This window comes from Ascaphus truei, chromosome 1 (assembly GCF_040206685.1).
Source record: "Ascaphus truei isolate aAscTru1 chromosome 1, aAscTru1.hap1, whole genome shotgun sequence".
NCBI classification, from domain to species: domain Eukaryota; kingdom Metazoa; phylum Chordata; class Amphibia; order Anura; family Ascaphidae; genus Ascaphus; species Ascaphus truei.
The window spans coordinates 518,273,493-518,295,298 of record NC_134483.1 but is presented as its reverse complement, the minus strand read 5'-3'; the positions used below and the strand labels follow the sequence as shown (position 1 = coordinate 518,295,298).

General features: G+C 44.1%; 1 protein-coding gene across 13 annotated transcripts in view; it reads right to left on the bottom strand.

The window, feature by feature from the left end:
* Positions 1-21,806, bottom strand: part of CTBP1 (C-terminal binding protein 1) — a 428,679-nt gene that overhangs the window by 62,761 nt on the left and 344,112 nt on the right. For all 13 annotated transcript variants that reach the window (XR_012788155.1, XR_012788154.1, XM_075571294.1 and 10 more), the window contains one exon: positions 12,830-12,984. Coding sequence is in view for 11 of the 13 variants with exons in the window: in XM_075571294.1 (XP_075427409.1) it covers positions 12,830-12,984 (155 nt within the window). In the remaining 2 variants the exon portion in view is untranslated. The remainder of the gene's footprint in view (positions 1-12,829; positions 12,985-21,806) is intronic.

The window sequence follows — 21,806 nt, the reverse complement described above, 5'->3', positions numbered from 1 at the left end:
CTTCACCTAAACGGCGCTCGTCACAGTCATTAATATGCAGTGGGAGATTCTGGGTAATGCCAAACAAATAATAAGCAGAATGTATGAACGAAGGAGCGCAGAAAAACATGCCATCCAAAGAAATAAATGAATTCAGGGCAACTCCATATAAAAAGCAAAGGTATTTAAGTAATTAATCCACAATGGTGAAGAGAGAATGGTGCGTTAGTTCTCTCTTCAACATTGTGGATTAATTAATTAAATACCTTTGCTTTTTATATGGCGTTGCCCTGAATTCATTTATTTCTTTGGATGGCATGTTTTGCTGCGCTCCTTCGTTCATGCATTCTGCTTGCTGACTTACCCTGCAGGACTGCACGCTTATGGAACCTTGGAACTGTGGATCTTCTCTGGACATCCCTATGGGCAGGTAACGGGCCTTGGCCCCTCATGTTTACCTACAGTATGACCCTGTGTTGGGAATATTGTGGGGCTAATATACCATGAACATTGGTGGCGGTAGTCAAGTGGACACCGCTAGGTCTGGCTATCCCCTGGATATATTTATCTTCATGGATTGCAATACTTTTACTGGTTCCAGTTCGCCATCCTTGTTTGGATTATTTCTGCAAGACCAGACCACATATCTATATTTTGAGCACCACTTATCCCTACACTCTTTGAAACAAATAATAACACTGAAAATGACTGATTTGCAGTGGAAGGTAGTGTTGGACCGGGTCCTACATTTTTTTAAAAACCGGGTAACGGGTACCCGGAGGATTTGGTGCCTTGTACCCGGCTACCCATTTGACACTTACCTGGGGGTGGAGGAAGCCCGCGGCGACATCTAGGCAGGTCAGCAGAGGTCCTGACATTACCCGGCGCCGGGTAATGCCCACTTCTCAGTTGCCGGGTCATTTCCGGGTTGCTGAAAATCCGCCGGGTAAGGCTGGGTACCGGGTAATTCCGGGTACTCGGTACATCACTAGTGGAAGGTGTCAGTATGGTCTTATGTGTATAGGATAAATAAAGATAATGTACTTTATTGAGAAAAAAAAAGAAAATGACTGATTTTATTCTCTATCATTGTTTAGCATGCCATTGTAAAAGTACCCAGGATAAAGGCCATGCAGATTGATGGTGAATTACTTTATAGAACTGTATAGGAAACAATTTTCTGTTTTGTTACCACATTTAATTCCATTGTTATTCAATGCTTTTATCTATATAGGTTTGTGGGGACTGCATAAAATGGCTGCCTTTGATTTTCATAGTACAGCTCAACCCCCTTATAACGCTGTGCTTGGTGTCCATAGAATCACATCGCGTTATAAGTGGATTGCGTTAGAAATAAGGTACAATTGTATGCGTTGTACAATAAAGTATCTTTAAGATACCAATAATCGTGTCATAAATACGAAAATTAGGAGCCGCGCTTGCATCGCGTTATAAGCGGATTTGCGTTGTAACGGATCGTGTTATAACGGGGTTGAGCTGTAGCTTGAAGGTTTAAGACGAAGCTTCTTTAGCAATGATGTATCCCCCGATACATCTATACCAGCGGATCCCAACCTTTTTTTACACTGTGCCCCTCCCCAGCTACAAAAATATTTGTTCAGCAATCCCCTAATCGTATTGCCTACTTATCACCCTGCTGCTAAACAAACTGTTTAACTGATCCCAGGAAGTCAGTGTCCTGAGCTCCTGGGGAACACATGCTTAATTAATAAGGCCCCAAACTGCACCTTAGTGTGTGCAGGCAGCATGGGGGGGGGGGGTATAGCTGTCAGTCACTTTTTGAGCCTGCAAAGTTATGCCCCACAATGGCGTGCTCCTGTGGATGCGAAGCATTGTGGGGAGTAACTTTGGAAGCTCCCGCTGTATTTGATAGCAATACTTCCCACTAAGGTGCATTTTGATACCATAGTAAGTGAGCAGTCCTCACACTGGTTCAGTAACCTGCTACACTGCCTGGAATCCACCATGACATTGTTATGGGGTGAACCTCAAGAAGACACCTCCCGAACCCCATGATGGAAATCGCTGATCTTTGGCATATGGCACATATATATTATTATCATTTATTTATATATTCTGTAGCGCAGTACACTAGGGTTTGATGAGAAATAACAATAAGTAACAAAAATCAACATACATTGTTACAGTAGGTAAGGAGTTCCCTGTCCCAAGGAGCTTACAATCTATAAGGAAGGGTAAGTGGAAACATAGGGTTTGGTGTGTTTCTGATAGTTGCTAGTTAATTGAAGGAGATGTTGTTTGGGAGATATATATATAGCATATTTAATTATATACACAGTGGCATAAGTCATTTGGAATTTAAGTACAGTACTGAGGAGGTGATTTATCAAAGTCTCCTGGCTGCAAAACTTGGGCATAAAAACTGCATCACATTTTTCAATAAAACAACTTCACAATGAAACCAATTGTAACCCTCCCCCTGAAGGGTTACTAGAAGGTTGGAGTGTATCGGGCACCACCCTGTTTTGCCATGGGATCATGGCGCAACGGAGAGTATATGAGAGAAGGGGAAGGTTTGAGAAGGGGAGGTTCCAGCTTGCCAAGAGGAGAGGAGCCTCGGGGAGAGTAGATAAGTAATGTTTATCAAGTAATAGCACAGACCAGGGCCCCCTTTTTATTATGTTGTAGATAGGGACAGTTCCCTTTAAGTTAGGATCCCCAAAAGAAGGAATGGAGTGCTAAATAGTTAAGGGAAAGGAATACGGCCTGCCACAGAGGGCCTCAGCGAAAAGGGCATTGGTGGATCATCTGCGGATCTGGGCTAATATTCATCTACAGTCTGTATGAAAGTGGCAGTTCCCCAACAAGCCAATGGTCACATAAGGAATGCCCAGCAGGATTCCAGTAGGGGCCTAGAGTAATCGGATTAATATGAATTATGATCGCGAAGCAACAAGGGGGGCCGGGTCCCGCACCTACATAGAGTAACTAAGTTAATGGACCTCCATTCGAGTGTTAAGAGTGGGCACTGATGGAAGAACTGTATTCATGTATGTCTAATATAAAACAGTGCAACGTTGTCAATGTGTGTATGAGCGGTACCTGTGCTTGGGGACATGAATAAATGACAATTGAACTACATACATCCTTGCTACCCCATCACGCAGCCGCCTGAATCCATCACCCCGAGTCAAGGTAACCCATGTTGAGAAGTCAACATGGGCAGCACGATGTAAACTCCCCAAGGGCCGGACAGGGAGAGTTACACCAACGAGAGTTTTTCCTTGGCAGAAATCTGGAGCAGTGTTTTTGTACTAGGTTGGCCTCAATTTTGTAGCTCAGAGACCTTATTAAACAGACCAAATAGAACCTTATTCATGAACGGCACGCAGGAAACCCACCGGAACGCACGAGGCTATCACAGTTTGGGGAACGAAGTCCTTAGCTAGAGCAGAAAAATGTCTTGCCAAGAAAGTAGTGAGGACACGTCGGTGGGAATGCACATAATGTTATTTGACGTTCATATATGTTCTTTAAAAGAGATAAAGAAAAAAGTTTAAAATACCATCAAAATAATGGGGGTTTCCAGTGTATTTAATCCCGCCTCAATATTTAATCTCTAAAAACACTGCAACGCCTTCTAGAATAATAACCTTAAATTCTGCCCATAGTAATCCGTTTAAAGAAACTATCCTCAAGTGATGTTACAATTGAAATTGGACTTGGTAACATGATGTGGTTGCTTTCAGCAATGATACAGTAGTTCCACTTTCACTTTTGACACTGTGGTTTTTTTTTAGGCATGCATAACATGACTGCAATTTCCCTCCCAGCAGGCAATTCGATTTCGCAGGAACTTTATGTTTATTTGTGGGACACTTAAGAATCCACATAATGTTAAAATGTTATTAATAGTATTTTGATTAGAATGTAAATTACCCATATTTCAAAACAGTTTTTCTTTGGTAACGTGAGAAAATGATGTATGAATAATTTATGAAGTAACCCTTTGCTAGCACCACTGACGTAGCTTGTTCGTCATGAAGATTGGTACACCAGTGACTCTTGTGCTCCTTAAATCAAACACGATGAGGAAGCCCCGCTTCAGCTTAATAGTATTGAATGAATAACGGAGGAGGGGTGCTGATGGGTGGGCTAATTATGGTAATTGAGAGAACAGAAACCCAACGTATAGCACTCTAACTCCCAAACTGATCCTATAGCGGGTGCCACCAACCCTGGGTGTCAAACTGCACCCGACATAGGATTAGTTACATAGTAGATGAGGTTGAAAAAAGACGTACGTCCATCAAGTTCAACCTATGCTACATTTAGACAACAGATACTTTATCCTATATCTATACTTACTTATTGATCCAGAGGAAGGCAAACAAAAAAAACCAGAGTCATATCATCCAATGATATCTCATAAAGGGAAAAATAAATTCCTTCCTGACTCCAAGAATTGGCAATCGGATTAATCCCTGGATCAACATCCTTTCCATGTATACTTATTTGGTATATCCCTGTATACCTTTCCTTTCTAAAAATATGTCCAACCTTTTTTTGAACAAATCTATTGTATCTGCCATCACAGTCTCCATGGGTAATGAATTCCACATTTGAGCTGCCCTTACTGTAAAGAACCCTTTCCTTTGTTGCTGGTGAAATCTCCTTTCCTACAATCTTAAGGGAAGGCCCGAGTCCTTTGTAATGCCCGTGGGATGAATAGTTCTTTTGAAAGCTCCTTGTATTGTCCCCGAATATATTTGTATATAGTTATCATATCCCCTCTTACATGCCCCTTTTCTAATGTAAATAAATCTAATTTAGCTAGCCTCTCCTCATAAGTTAGATTGTCCATCCCCTTTATTAATTTGGTGTCTCTTCTCTGCACTCTCTCTAGTTCCATAATGTCTTTTCTTAAGATTGGTGCCCAAAATTGTACTTCATATTCAAGGTGTGGTCTTACTATTGCTTTGTAAAGGGGCATAATTATGTTTATTTCCCTTCCATCTATTGCTCGTTTGATGCAAGATAAGATCTTGTTTGCCTTTGCAGCTACTGCATGACTTTGGGCACTATTACTAAGCCTGCTGTCTACATCATCATTAGCGTGTGCCTATTGTACGTCTTTTTAACCACCATTATTTTAGTATTTACGATCATGAAAGATATATTTGAATTATTTCACTAATCATTCAGTTTGGGAGTTAGAGTGCTATAAATTGGGCTTCTGTTCTCTCAATTACCGCTCTTTAAATCAGCCTTAAACAATTAATTTTGCAATTCAATCAGGTTGAGCAGTCGGTCACCTATAGTTGTTTACATATAATCATCTCACGTTATTAGAGAATGTATTGTTGCAACAGTTATTAGCCTCAACAGCAATTGCTGTGTACTCCATTATCTCCCAACGACTAGCATCTATGCCATATGAATGAGCTATCTGATCCTTGTTATTGGGTTACAGTATGTGTTTGTAGCCATCCCAATCTACAAATTGCTGGCAGAAAAGATTGTAATTGTTTATTAGATACATATTTCACTAACACTACTTTGTGATTACATTAAGGCTGTCAACATACCATTTCTGCTTCCGTATAGATATATCCCTGACTACCCTGTCAGAGAGAATATCTAGAGACACTTATTGGTTTTATCCTTGCCTTGGTGTAGGTTATCCAGTGGCGTTAATCTCCGTGTCGCCTTATCCTGGGGCTTTTTTATTATTCACTGTATATTATTATCACAAGCGTCGTCGTTTAGTAACATCATTAATACAATTGTATTGTTTGGCATAGAAAGTAATAGATGTTTTTAGTACTCGTTAGTTGGTATTTCCTAGAACAATGCTATCTTAGCATAACTACTCATAAAATATTGCTACATCAAGAATAGTGAGATTCTATGACTTATTCGGGCTGCGCTTATAGTGCCGGCAACGGCGACAGCAACGTCAAAACAAATGCATTGCCGCCGTCGCGTCCGCTTACAGAAAGCGCGAGTCGACGGCTTGGTCGCGATCGATGGAAGTCATCTCAATTTGATTTTTCAAGCGACCGGAGCCTGACGTCGCGTCACCGGCACTATAAGCGCAGCCTAAGTCTGAGTATACTTTACTACACCTAGAGTGCAGGTGTGAGAGGGATCTATTGTAAGCTCTTGACTTTACACTTTATGAATTATAGGTTCTTTGTGTCCTTATGCACCGGTGTATATGTACCTATCAAGCAATTCATTTTGCAATTCAATCAGGTTGAGCAGTCGGTCACCTATAGTTGGTTACATATAATCATCTCAACTTATTAGAGAATGTCTCTCAATTTACAGCCAGAAAAGAGACTCTGCATTTTAACCATTTGTACAGGCAAAGACTCCACGATTAATTCTTCACCTGACAGAAGAAACAATAAGGAATTATTCTAGTGACGCTCGGCCCAAGCGGAAACTTAACCCAGCGGTACATTTCCCAGCCACAGAAAGGAATGCGTATTCAAATTAGCTGTTAATTAAGGGCATACACCAAAGGAACCATCACGTGGTAGACATCCTTAAATTCTCGTTCTGTGCAGCAGAAATCTTTTGCATTTTTACATTCTGCCCTTCATCCACAATATGCTATTGCCAGGGCTTTAACTTGGCCTACCCCTTTTCTTTTTAATTAGTGCTGGTTGTATTTCTACACATGCACGGACAAAACGTTCCTTTAACTGCAGGGTAATCCTTGTGCCCGCTGACATTCATCCTGGCCTGGTTTCACACTGAGCCTAAAGAAGGCAGAAACATTAGACTGACAAGAAGGGCGAATCAATGCCATTATATGAACATGGTTTCACAAGGCACTGGCGAACGTGCCACAACTGCACCTCCAGATAGACTACATTTCCCACTCCTCACAAGTGAATGGATTCTTTTGACCCGAGGCGAGCTGCAGTATGTCTCTGGCCCTTCTCCAAGTTCTTGGGTCTTCCAAAAGGAAATACACTGGAGGGAGGCCCAGTTTCACTGTGATGATAGGACAGCGGCATCTACTGTGGATTAGGCTGGAGCCCTTCCCTTGCAAACTCCTCCAATGCGACTCCCTGTTAGAACTGTCAGGCAGACAATAGCTGTGCATTTCTTTATTCAGACCCCTGTGTGGGATGCATAGAATGGAAATGGAACACGGAAACAGCAATAGAATGCAATCCTGCTCACATGTAGCATATTCAGCCCGCAGAATTTATTAGCATCTCATGCTATCACTTGGTCAGCAGAAAAAGGAACAGAACTACAGTATGGATGGCCACCCTTTTCTTTTGCCGTTTTATGCACAGTAATCTTGAGTAAGTCAAAGTAGAGCACACAAGGTATCTGATTCGAATCGGTTTCACAGGATCGGGTGAGGATAACAGCATATTGCAATCCATGTTAAAAGCCATGTTGCGTTCTGGAATCGAATTCAGTAGCTCCGGTATTAAACGTTCTTAAAAACGTTCAGCAATTGTTTTGGTAACACGCTGGTCGGGCTGTGGCATCAAGTGGGCAGCTGACACGGACATTTGGTCGGGCCATCTCGCCAAGACCAAGTCACCGCCAGCGCTTGGCCTCTGAGGGACCTTTTGCTGCAGCCACTGGACACTCAACCGCCGGCCGTTTTGCCAATAAAGTAAGTTAACTTAAGGGGTTTTAATGGTTAGGGTAGGGAGTTAAGGACAGGGGTGGTGAATTAAGGTAAGGAGTTAAGGTTTGTAGGTTAGGGAATTAGGGTAAGGGCTTAGGTTTTTAGGGTAGGGAATTAGGGTAGGGAGTTAAGCTTTTAAGGGTAGGGGAGAAAATGGGTATATGGACCACAGCCAAAGAGAGTGGGTCAAAATAGAATATAAATCATTTTATTATAAACACATTCAAAATCGGTGGTCTAGCAACGCTTCTACGCATTTCGTGTGGTATGCACTTTACAAAGAGACTCCTTACGCATGAAATGAGTAGGAGGGTTTCTAGACCTCCATTTTTTTATGTGGTTCTAATAAAATAATGTTTTATATTCTATTTTGACCCACTCTCGTTGACTGTGCGCCATATACCCATTTTTTCCTGATCTATATTGCACCATTGGCAGCACACCTATTGAGGAGGCACAGGACAGACATACAAAAGTTAATATATATATCTATATCTGGAAAAAGACAAAGAAAACAGGCGCACTCCTAGTGTGTTACAGTATAAAAATAATTTTATCGGGCTGGAAAAATATAAAATATACACTCACAAACAGAGCTTGAATAACAGCATGTGTGAGAAAATCTCAAACCCCAATAATGCAGCACAGCAGCAACGGATCCAAACGGAGCGCCCTTGGAGGATATGGTGCCTCTCTCACTGCACGCGCTGTTCAATATGATTTCCTGGTTCCTCTGTGTACCGGATAAGGTAATTGCACCCTGTGTCTCACAGTGTTGCTTCCTACGGCTGCAGGCACTCCAAGGAAATAGATTCCTGCCCACTGGACACTTCACAATATGGACCCACCAGGTAACACTAAAACTCTGCTGCTCGGGGATTCAAAGGCTCACTCTTCTGCTTGCTCTCATAAAAACGGCCGTGGCACTCACTGCTCCAGAAACACTCTACGCGTTTCGTCACAGCGACTTATTTATTAACCACCCCGGACATTAGTGTTAAGTAATGCACAGAGAGCAATAGTAATGACCAAAAGATAGCAAAAAAACAACCCTGAAGACACGTTAGCCTATAGGGAAGTGAATTGTAACTAGACTATTACTACAAGCTGCTATGTGTTGCAAAGAATGACACGCAAACAAACACACAAATGTGTGTAAAGAACATGTGTATGTCCATTGTTATTCAGAGATATGAGTCCCCCTCCATTTTTACCATTTCCTTATTCAGTTTTAATTGTACATTAATAAAATGTGTTCACATTTATATACCTGTGTGCTCCTTCAGGGAATTTTTCTTGCTGTTCTCATTTACTCTATCCCTGAGCACGCCTAGAACTCATTTATGTTAGAGTTATGTCTAGCTTTTGGGTACTAACTTATCATTCAGGGGCTTGGACGCGGTATTTTCTTGTGTGTTATATATACACACATACATATTGTGTCTCATTCTCTTATTAGACCAGGGACTATCCCGATGAGGCTTTGAGGGGTGGGTTTATTTTCACTAACTCTGGCCTTCAGGGAAACATTGTTCCTTTTTAGAACTGCATTGCTTGAGACTTTTTTACTCACTCATTTATACATTGATATATCTAGTCTCATGTCCTGTGTTTCTAAACATTTTTTTTTAGGGTAAGGGGGTAGCGTTGGTATAAGGGGGTTAAGATTACGGGTTTTTAGGGTAAGGGGTAAGGTTGGGGATCACCTTGGTGGCGAAACGGCCAGCAGCTAGATGTCCCTGCGGTGAGGTGAGTGGTGGCTAATAGCTGGTGGGGACGTGGTCACAGCAAAACAGCGGTGACCAAATGTCCTAGACCGAGTTTGCAGTAGGGAGGGTATGGGTAGGCCTGGCCCCTGACGCGTTTCAGAGCGTAATCCGTCTCACAAGAGTCCCTTCTCAGAATGCAGCGAATATGGCTTAGGTCGCAGCTGATGCCCTAAGATTTATCAGAGGTCACACACGGAATGGGGCAGTTGGCTGTGGTCCTTTGGCCGCGATCCAAACCACCGCTGGCGCTCCGCCGCCACTGATAAAACTCAACTGGGACACGTCGCCGCTTCTTCACATTTTGTCCACCTGAAATTCTCCGCTGTCATCTTTAAATATTCTGCTGCGAAGCCATTTGTGAACGCGCCCGCTAAGGGCAACCGATGGACCCCACAAGCAATTTTTTTTTTTAAATGATTAAAAGTTGTTAATAAATGAATCTTTACATTTTCTGGCAACAAGTGGGGTGGGCGGGGCAGGACAGGCCAGGGGGGTACCAAGAAATTTGTTGCTAGAAAATGTAAAGATTAATTAAAAACTTTTAATAATGTATTAAAACATTTTCTGCTGGCGCTGGAAGTGTCCTGGTTAGCAGGGGCATTCACAAATGGCGTCATAGCAGCAGCAGGACATTTAAAGATGGCGGCGGAGAAATGCTGGTGCAGAAATGTGAAGTGGTGACGTGTCCCAGCGGTGAGTTTTAGTCGCGGCAACTTGGTGGCCAAAAGGGTCACGGCTAAATGTCCTAGACCGGGTCACACACACTTCCTTCTGCGACTTTAATGTCCCCTCTGAGGTCCGCTATGTGCAGGGCTGGCATTAAGATCATTGACAGTTCCCCGCAATCCCGGCAGCTCGCTTTTTTTCTTTAATTACCTTTACGGTGTCGGGGATCCGGAGACGTCCTCCGGCACTTTCGGTTACGTGATTGCTCCAAGATGGCCGAAAACTAAAGTGGAGGGAGCTCCACTTCCATTTTTGATCGGGCCAACCTCTAAAAACAAAAACTAGCAAGTGACCCATGTGATGACCAGGTACGGCCATAAGGGCACTTTAAAGTTCAACCCCCCTTTTTCTATAGGACGGAAATCAGGGGGTCCCCATAGCTGAACTACACTATTTTTCGCTTTGGCGACCCCCTTGCTCCTGAGATATATATACCAGGGAAGGTTATCAGCGTTCAGAGCCCTCCAGGGGAAACAAAATGGGGGTTTAAATATCTCATGTCACGCGGATCAATATGAAGCCACAACAGCATCCACTGGCCTGTGTGACGTGGGAGATTTAAAGCCCAGGAAGTAACTCTGGTACGTTAACTCAGGGGAGAGCAAACTTTTGCTGCTGCGCCCCCCTGTCTTGCTTGCCCCGGCTCTCGCACCCCCCAACCACCTTGCATCCACGTCAAATGACGCTGCGGGCTCATGTGACATCACGTCACGTGACCCGCAGCGTCATTTGACACGTGTGATGTCACGTCACATGGCACAGCCGGCTGAATCCCGGTAAGTGGAGTGTTTCAGGGTCCTCCTGTGATCCCCCAGCATTTAATTGAAATGCCATGGGGAAGAGTGCGGGGCCTCTGCAAGCACCTGCGCACCCCCCAGAAAAATCATCCGCCCCCCCCCCCCAACCAGTTTGCGAACCCCTGCCTTAACTGGTAACTATCCATGGTAAAGGGGGTCTCAGGAATAATACAATCCAGGGTGAAATGATGCTCAGTTAGTCATGTGCTCTTTGGAGTATTCCCAATATTAAACCAATAATGCCTTCAACAGTCCACATATACAGTCCAGGTATTAGATGCTTGGGAGGATTCATGGGATATGAGGGGCAGTAACAATCATGAAGGCTGGTGCCTGTTACCTTTTCTAAAGCCCTCTCAGTGGATCTGGCAAACCTGTATGGCGTGCAGGATCTGTTGAAAAAAGGTGTCCAAAACGAAGTCTGTGTGGAAAGGAGCACAACCCCAACAGAACAGGAACAAAAGGATCATGACAGGGTTAATCCCATCAAAGTAGTGTTTATTCAGCTCACATAAACCCAGGGGTTTTTTACCAGTTATTGCTTATGTGAGCTGAATGAATAATACGTTTACGGGAGTTACCCTGTCATGATCCTTTTGTGCCTGTCCTGTTGAGGTTGTGCTCCGTTCCACACAGACATCGTTCGGTCTCAGGAATAAGAATAACACGGTTCAGCTCCGGTTCCCATCATGTAAATAAAAAGTGGGATTAGGTAGGGCTGATTGCTGCTCTAAAAACGGAGTTATTGGTATGTACTGTATATGAACATTAAAACTCATTTCTTCATTATTACCAGAAACAAATAAGCCACAAATCTTCACAAGAAAGTAAATTACTATGGTTTATAGTTACAAAAGAATGTGTATATCTCTTAAGTGGAGAGCCACTTATATACTTAGGAGAGCATTTACTAAACTGCAATAGTGCCGATCAGGGCACTATCACGTGGGAACTCCCACTGAAGTCAATGGGAATTTCCGTGAGTGGGGGCGCAGCAAAATAAGTTTGCGCGCCCCTAATATAGACTATACTCCTATACTGTATAGCGTTTCAGGCTATTCCCCATAAGATGCAATTTCACAAAAAAATCAATTTACAACACAACACATGATATGAAAAAAATGTCCAGTTACACGTACCACTATACAATTTTTCCCAACACAATCTCAAAATCTACTGGGATCTACTAAGGATTTTCGCACTTCTATGGAGACATTATGGCTGTTCTGCCTTTTCTCAGAACCCCCTGGTCATCTAATCTTCTGGTTTTTTTTACTCTCCCCAAGTGAGAGCAGGAACATAATGACACTGGCATTAAAGCGTCATCGTATTCTATCTGACTGCCCAGCACTAGGGATTTTTTTTTGTTTGCACCGTTATCTTGCCACATGGATCCAGAATATTATTGCATGCTGAAACCTCCCAGGTCTCAAGTGCATAAAAGGTTATAGCAAGCTAGACACCCCCCCCCCTGCCTCTCCTCCCCCCCATAGTAACATATCCGGAACTCCAACCCTAACTTCTTGCACTGTTTCCTGCCATCGCGGGTTCAAACAAGTGCAGTCCAAACAGATAAAAATAGCCAGACACATTACTGTAAAGAGGATTCAATTCTAACCAACACAAAGGGCCATCATTCTAGCTGTGGTGAAGCCGTTTCCCTGTGCTGGAGAACATTTCAGTACCATTCATTTCAAGGGAGCTGAACTCTTCAGTAGCCAGAGGGACTGGCTTCACAGCACATGGTCCAAACATTGAAATGTAAGAATGACATGCACAGTTTGGGGGAATAACACAACCCCTTCTACTAAAGAAACAGATTTAAAGTTCTTATCAATTAGTCTATAATGAGAAGATAATGGAAGCGGACACGGCTTATCTACAGATTAGCCGAGCATGTTTCTGGTTACCTTTTCATGGATCTCTTGCGTAGACTGTGCATCGCAGAAAGCCACCGTGGCTACGTCCTTCAGGATGGGCATTTCTACTGTACAGTCCCTGCCATCCAGCAGGGCTACCAACGGCCGTGGGTGCATGGGCCCATTCATTATTGGAGGTCGAATGCCTGCAACGAAAAAAAAAGAGGGGGCTAAGGATGTATTGAAGCAAACAACGTCATTGTATTCTGTGGCAACTCAGATAAATCAGTATTCTAACACTACCAGACAAGAAGTGACATTCAAATAGAACCTGAAGCATTTTTGGTTTATTCGCATTCATGTTACATAGGAAAGTAATATGGCCAATCAATCAGGGGGCGGCACTGTGGTGCGCACAATCTTTTATTTGATTGGCTGCTTGAAATTTCATCTAAACAGAGTTCCCAATTATAAGGAAGTAGTCAATCTGCTCCAAAATGATCACAGTGTGTGTGCGTGTGTGTGCGTGCGTGCGTGCGTGTGTAGGAGCGGTTTCCAACCTATTTTGGTTAAGGAACCCTGTGTGAAATTGTGCGGAACCTCAACCCTCTCTAATAGCGCGTCTGAGATCAGATGCATTGTAAGGAACCCCAACCCCCTCTAATAGCGCGTCTGAGATCCGATGCATAGTAAGGAACCCCAACCCTCACTAATAGCGCGTCTGAGATCAGATGCATTGTAAGGAACCCCAACCCTCTCTAATACTGTGTCTGAGATCAGATGCATTGTAAGGAACCCAACCCTCTCTAATACTGTGCCTGAGATCAGATGCATTGTAAGGAACCCCAACCCTCTCTAATAGTGTGTCTGAGATCAGATGCATTGTAAGGAACCCCAACCCTCTCTAATACTGTGCCTGAGATCAGATGCATTGTAAGGAACCCCAACCCTCTCTAATAGCGCGTCTGAGATCCGATGCATAGTAAGAAACCCCAACCCTCACTAATAGCGCGTCTGAGATCAGATGCATTGTAAGGAACCCCAACCCTCTCTAATACTGTGTCTGAGATCAGATGCATTGTAAGGAACCCCAACCCTCTCTAATACTGTGCCTGAGATCAGATGCATTGTAAGGAACCCCAACCCTCTCTAATAGCGCGTCTGAGATCAGATGCATTTTAAATTCTTCTGTATTTGGTAAAATTTTCAAAGATTAAACATTGCATGGAACCCTTTAGGGGTGCCAAGGGAACCCAGGCGTTCCTAGGAACCCCTGTTTGAAAGCACTGGTGTATACACTATATCATTATCTTTATACACACCTATGATGTGTAATAAATGTGTGTGTGTGTGTGTGTGTCAGATAAGATTTTCTGGCCAGCATAGTATTTTACATACTGTATTCTTCTACATCAAGACAAGTACATATAATATATATATATATATAACAGACACACGCAAATCCATTGACAAATAAAACAACAACATTGATCAATTCGGTGATTCTGCCTCTGACTGTGAAGTAGCAGATGCTTCAGGTTTCTAGTGCTTCCATTATAAATCATTGTCTCCCCTTACATTTTTTTTTTATTTCAGCACAAAAAGAGCCACATGCACATCTCTGAGAAGCGGGGTTTTGCGTTGTTATGGATACACGCCGTATGCGTCAGCTCATTCACAGCACTACAGAATGTCCCATTCATTCACAAGTCATGAGCGCTCCAACGGTTGTATTTTATTTCCCCATTCAGTTTATTTTTCACATTAGCACTGTGTTCTATACGCCGCAAATGCAATCAGTGGCACATATTACTCCAGTTATAAGAGGCCGTCTTGGTTATGGGATTCTTGGAAATGAGACTAGCTTTGCCAGCCTTACCTGAAGAGTTCCTGTTGATGCCGCAGGGGCCTGTAGCACATGGCTCGGTCTACACCAGCGGTGGCAAACTCCAGTCCTCTAGGGCCGCCAGCAGGTTCAGGTTTTCAGGATATCCCTGCTTCAGCACAGGTGGCCGTCTTCAACTGAGCCACTGATTGAGCCACCTGTGCTGAAGCAGGGATATCCTAAAAACCTGACCTGTTGGCCCTTGAAGACTGGAGTTGGTCACCCCTGGTCTACGGCATCAATGGAGGATGCGCAGAAAAATGTCCTGTTTGCCTTTCTGTGACTAGATTGGCTTTGTGTGTGCTGCAAATGAGCATACAGTTATATTTCCATTTGCTATATGCTTTGCTGTGGAGGGTGTTTGTCACTTTTTTTACTCACCATAACTTAACTAAGTATGGTAAAACCCATCCTGATTGCTTCAGCTTTGCATAGCCAGTTACCAACCCCACACTGATGAGACCCATTAAGGTTGAAACGGCTGCCTGTGTGGGTGGGTTTACTGGCTATGCACCTTAACCCTGGCTGTGCTTAAAGCTGTGACCATGCAGCAAGCTTAAGCCTATAGGGAACCATGTTTAAAGTGGTTTTGAAGCAAAAAGTGGCACTGTGTGCTCATTTGCATGTAATTTCCCAGAATCCCTTGCTACAATGGAAGCGCTGTGTGCTGGGTGATAATGGTGAAAGGCGGAGTTGCAGACCTGCCTAAGACATGCAAATGAGCATACAGTTATATTTCCATTTGATACGCACGCACACACGCACACGGATTAGGTAGGAAGGAATAAACCGAGGTAGGTTTTTGGGAAGCTCTCTAGTAAGAGACTGCAAACGGTTCATTGAAGCGATTTTGTTGGCTCACCCTCTGCCAGATCCAGTTTTTACAGCAGCCGCTGAGCATGTTCTATTCTCTAAATATATATATAAATATTTAAAAAATGTGTAAAAAATTATTATTTTAATCTTAATCCCTAGTTTCGGAGGTTGCCATGGTAACCTTTAGCCTGCACTGGGCTCTTGATAGAGCTACATTGTAATCTCCCAGACAGGTAATATTTAAAACGCCTTTATCCCCCGAACGGAGCATCAGATAATAAAAATTTAAAAAAAGGGCTTCTCTTCCAGTAATTAAAAAGAAATGGTTATCAGCGTGCACTGCTGCTTTAAGGAGACATCATTAATTAAAACAACAGTCGCTATTTACATGAACTAAAAGTTGGTAACCCTAACAACACAGCATTCTGGGTGAGTCGAGCAGACGGTTTTAAAAGAGCGACATGGAAAACCAGGAGTGGACTCTATTGTCAGGATGATATTGAGTTTGCAATGGAGATAAATGAGAACTCTGGAATAATGATCAGAGGAACATGCAATCTTTGGGGGAGTGATAAGCCAACACACATAGGAACAGATAAGACCGGAAAGGATAGGAGTCAGAGGGCTGATAAAGTGTCTTAACTGCCTGTGACCTATCAGCTCGGTTTGTTTTTCTCCTGTCATTGTAAATGAAATGTGTAGATTAGAGGTGGGCAAGTCCTGTCCTCAAGGGCCATCAACAGGTCAGGTTTTCATGATATCCCTGCTTTAGCACAGGTGGCTCAATCAGTGCGATATCCTGAAACCCTGACCTGTTGGTGGCCCTTGAGAACTGGAGTTGGCCACCCCTGGAAAAAACATGCATTATTAAATACATAGGCTTCATTAACGTACTTTCCTTGGTTCATCTTCTCATTAACTCTGAGAGGTTATAGAAAACAAACAGCACAGAGCACACTGCCGTTGAATAATATTATAATAAAAGTGTGAATAATATAATAAAAGTGAAGGCGGTGACGAAGCAGATTAGTACTGCGCATACCCAGAAGTCGCAGAGCAGAGCAAGACGGAGACGCCGCTCCATCCCGGCGCGGGGGATAGGCGGTCTCGAGCTCGGCGTGGCATCCCTTCTACCCACGGACGGCATGGACTGCGCCACGTAAGATCTCACTGGATAACATATTCATTATAGGTAAGTTGATACTTGTTATTTGTATTCACTTTTATTATAATATTATTCAACCTCGGTGCGCTCTGCGCTTCTCGTTTTCTATGACTGGTCTAGCCGTGGAGTGATTAATCCTCAGTGGATGTTCAGTGGAGAAGGGGAATATCTCCACGCACAAAAGCACCAAAAGAGACTGTAGGAAGCATGAGCGCAGATCAATAACCCCCAACTCTGAGATGCTGCCTGAGTTTTTAGATCTGATATTGAAGTGTAACGCTGCGGCCAGGCTGGGAGTGTGTACGCTGGCGCTCGAGCGCCGTCATGCGCTCTGCCGGGCGATTTCTGGCCAGCTAGTTGCGCGCAGGGGGGGGAGGGGGCGTATCAATGACGTCACGGAGCTGGTTCGCCCTCATTGGGCTCACGTGACGCATCAGCGAGCAGCCAAATCAAATGTGGTTGTCTCGCCAAGCAGCGAGCGCACAGGCACGCACAGGGTCCTCCTCTTCCTGTCAGATCGTGCTCAGGAGCGCGAAACACTATATCCCCATGAACACAAAAAGCCAACCCAATATGACGTAGCTACAAAGTCACGGTGCCCCAGGAATGCCAGACCCCCGATGTTCCAGCGACATCAAACTGCACCCAATGGGTTAAAGCAGCAATACAGATCTCCCCCCCCCCCCTTTGTTTTTTTCTTTTATATGTAAAGCGCGCGACATTGTATCATTCTACATGCATTCCTAAACTGGGAAACACGCGGTGCTCCTGTTATAAATCTCTCAAAATCCTGCTTCTGTGCCCAACGAAATGGCCACCTTCAGTCAGTGTTACTCAGCAGCTACAATGTATTCTTATATTACTAAGGTAACATGATCTATTGTTACAGTTTGCAGCTCAAAGTGCTGGGAACATTGGCAACTAATTTATCTCAAACAGGAAAGTGTTGCAAAGATCTTGCACTGCTGGGGAAGTGGCTAATGCCGGCTATAGAACTCAAAGGATGCTCACTGCTGTATATTAAAATTCATTAAACATGGCATAAAGAATGGAATAATATTTTTATTTAAATAAGTCACTTATCTAATACTACAGGTCTGATTTATTATACGGTTGATGGTTGTTGTCACTTTTATTTACCCACCATGACTTATTTAATGCGTGGTTCAAACCTATCCCAGCTTCACATTACAAAGCCAGTAAACCAGCCTCACACTGACCCTCACAATGACGAGACCCAAAAGGTCTGTCTGTGAGTAAGGTTACTGGCTCTGCACTTCTTTAACCCAGGCTGTGCTGAACAGCTGTGTAATACGGCATGGAATAAGCTTAAAGGGTCCATGTTAAAATGGATTTGAAGCAAAAAGTTACACTGTGTGCTCATTTACATGTCATTTCCCAGAATCCCTTGCTGCAGTGGAAGCAGTATATACTACGAGATAATGGGTTGGAAAAGCAGGTTGTAGACCTGTCTGAGACATGTGAATGTGCTCACAAGTGGTATTTTTTCACTTGCTGAATGCTATACTGTACAGTTTTTACAGGTTTTTGTCACTTTCTAACCCACCACAACTTATTAAAGGTGTGGTTATAAAACAAGCAAAAATATCAGCTTTCCCGTTTTGCTGCATTATGAAGGAATACTATTGCCTGCACCTGTTCTTTGGTGAATTCAGATCATTGCAAAGATCGACAGCTAAGAACAATAGAAAAATACAGGAGAAACAGTGTAACTAAACAGGGGGACATTCCCCCAAACAGGCAATGGCAAGTGATTGTCCTGTTGGGCAGCGTGCCTCCTGCCCACACTTAGGTGCAATCCCGTGCAGCCCGAAAAAAAACAATCTCTGGTGAAGATTTTAACAATCTTATTGGCTTCCTTCAACAAATGTAACGGTGCTAAAAACAATATGTTTGACTGCTTTTGTAAAATAATTACAAATACATTTATTAGGGAACGCCAGAGGGGGAAGTGTTTGCCAATCCAATGTTTTCTTTAACTTTAGCCCGTGTTTCCCAACCTAAGGAGCTTTAAAGGGGGAAACAGAGGGGTATACAGTACACCCTGGGGGGAAACAGAGGGGCATACAGTACACCCTGGGGGGAAACAGAGGGGCATACAGTACACTCTGGGGGGGAAACAGAGGGGCATACAGTACACCCTGGGGGGAAACAGAGGGGTATACAGTACACCCTGGGGGGAAACAGAGGGGTATACAGTACACCCTGGGGGAAACAGAGGGGTATACAGTACACTCTGGGGGGAAACAGAGTGGCATACAGTACACCCTGGGGGGAAACAGAGGGGCATACAGTACACCCTGGGGGGAAACAGAGGGGCATACAGTACACTCTGGGGGGGAAACAGAGGGGCATACAGTACACCCTGGGGGGAAACAGAGGGGTATACAGTACACCCTGGGGGAAACAGAGGGGTATACAGTACACCCTGGGGGGAAACAGAGGGGCATACAGTACACCCTGGGGGGAAACAGAGGGGCATACAGTACACCCTGGGGGGAAACAGAGGGGCATACAGTACACCCTGGGGGAAACAGAGGGGTATACAGTACACTCTGGGGGGGAAACAGAGGGACATACAGTACACCCTGGGGGGAAACAGAGGGGCATACAGTACACCCTGGGGGATCTAGGGGGGCATACAGTACACCCTGGCTGAAACAGAGGGGGGTAGAGAGGGGAGAGCAGAGACAGTAAAGACAGTTTCCCTGTATCTCTAACCAAACAACAATAAGGATATCACTTACAGTCCTTAAACATATTTAACAGGGATTGTTTGGGGGCTTTATATTCAAATCTAAGTTGTCTTGCTCTGTGCCCTGAATATATAAAGGGGATGCCCAAGGCAAAACAATATTGCATTATTATTTTTTGGGCGGGGAAAGTGAAACAGGCAAAACTGTTTATTTTGAGAGGGGGGCCAGTTTAAAAAGATTGTGAACCACTACCCTTAGCAGTAATATAATTATATTATAACCACAGGAAATAAAACCCTTTATATGTATCAGTTCAGCCCGTTGACCAACTAACTGCAGTATACAAATAAAAAAAAATGTAAGTTAAAAAAAGAATGTATGTTTCAAGATTTTGGTTAAAAAAAGACATCCATCACCCAGATTGAACCTGTCCATTTAACCTTTTAGTTAAGGGTGCCACGGACCTTCTAGCTTCCAGGTCATGTGACCACCAATGTAGTGATCACATGACTGCGGTCTGCCCCTGCCGTCAAAATACGAAACGCGCAAAACGGGCACTCAAAGGGTTAACCAAAGGCAAGGTGATGTTCTAAAGTGCTTAGTAATTCAGGTTTACAAGTGAAACTGTATTCTTCTTATCAGCTGTGCAGAAGAGTAGAGTTACCCTGCAAACTTTGTATTCTCTTAAATGTCACACCATGTGTTAAAGGCGCAGTCATGTAACACACACATATAAATGCCACATTAATCTTCTCCAAATGTATGTAGCGTTTCCCAGCCTGGAGGGGGAGGGGAAGTCGGAGGGGGAGGGGATAAATACTCCCATACACAGCACTGCCTTTCAAAAGTCTAATAGCTTCTATTTATTTATTTATAAAATGCTTTACCAGGCAGTAATACATTGAGAGTTACCTCTCGTTTTCAGGTATGTCCTGGGCACAGGGTTAGGATGACAGATACATGGTTACAAATACATAGTTACATTAAGTGAGCAGGGTTATTATACATTATATACAAGACATTGCATGGCAGGGACAATGAATGCAGAGCTGCACATAACAGAAGGCACAGCATATTGAGGTCCACGTCGACTAAGCGGTGCGTTCTCAAGTCAAATGGCTGCAAGGCGCCATATGGTGTCTCCATGGCACAGCACCGCTTGGTAAATATGGGCAAGAAACCCAACCTTAAAGGAAGATAATGGGACCTCCACCATGTAAGCAGCCGCAGACAACAATATTCCAAGTGCACTTTCCTACTTCAAAGCCCGTGTCTAGCACTCCGTCTCTCCTTAGCACCCCGTCTCTCCTTAGCACCCCGTCTCTCCTTAGCACCCCGTCTCTCCTTAGCACCCCGTCTCTCCTTAGCACCCCGTCTCTCCTTAGCACTCTGTCTCTCCTTAGCACCCCGTCACTCCTTAGCACTCCGTCTCTCCTTAGCACCCCGTCTCTCCTTAGCACCCCGTCTCTCCTTAGCACCCCGTCTCTCCTTAGCACCCCGTCTCTCCTTAGCACCCCGTCACTCCTTAGCACCCCGTCCCTCCTTAGCACCCCGTCTCTCCTTAGCACCCCGTCTCTCCTTAGCACCCCGTCTCTCCTTAGCACTCCGTCTCTCCGCGGTCGTCTTGCCACCGGAGCGGTGAGAAACGGAGACATATTTGCCTACCATCTCCTCAGGCCGCACTCTCATTGCTTTGCGCTCCAATTTACCAAGGAGAGTTTAAAGCCCTGTACCAAAAAAAAGCAACAAAAAAAAACCCCAAGCCCCTGAACACGCCTTACTCATCAAATTGCCTTCTCAGCTGCTTTATATTTAGCCGGTTTCGGGCCAGTTTGTCCCTTTGCTGAATGATCTTCTGAATTTCCAGAAAGCAACACCCAGGAGCACACAGCTAAAAGCCCTGAAATGAGAGCCGCGCCCAGCACTTTTCCAATGACTTCTGGCACTCTCATTTGGGGTGTGTAATATCGCTGAGAATTGAACTGTTATAGGCGCCAAAAAGAAAAACCAAGCAGCTTTTTTTTTTTTTTTTTTTAAAACTTAGAAAGCCGACAACAGCACAACAATTATTTAACCCTTTGGGTGACCCAAGATGTAGCCAATACTCCAGGGTGTCTGGCACTCCTGGGGCCCGATGATGTAGTGTCTCCTTCGTGCTCGTTTTCTGGGGGGAGAGATCGGGTCCTGCGCGAGACGCCATCTGCACTGCGGGGAAATGGAAGGTGGCGAACGTTTCCTCTTCCATTTCCGGGTTAAGAGACGCCGCGATGACGAGATCGCCATTTCTCGGAGGGGTGGGGTGCAACCAAGCGGGTAAAAGAGGGACGTCACGTGAAGCAGGCGGGAAAATGTGTTGTTAAAGCTCATCACATTAATTGGCTTCCTTCAAATCATCGCAGTGTCTGTGACCCGGGAAACGCGTGGACGTTCCTGTTTTGAAAACGG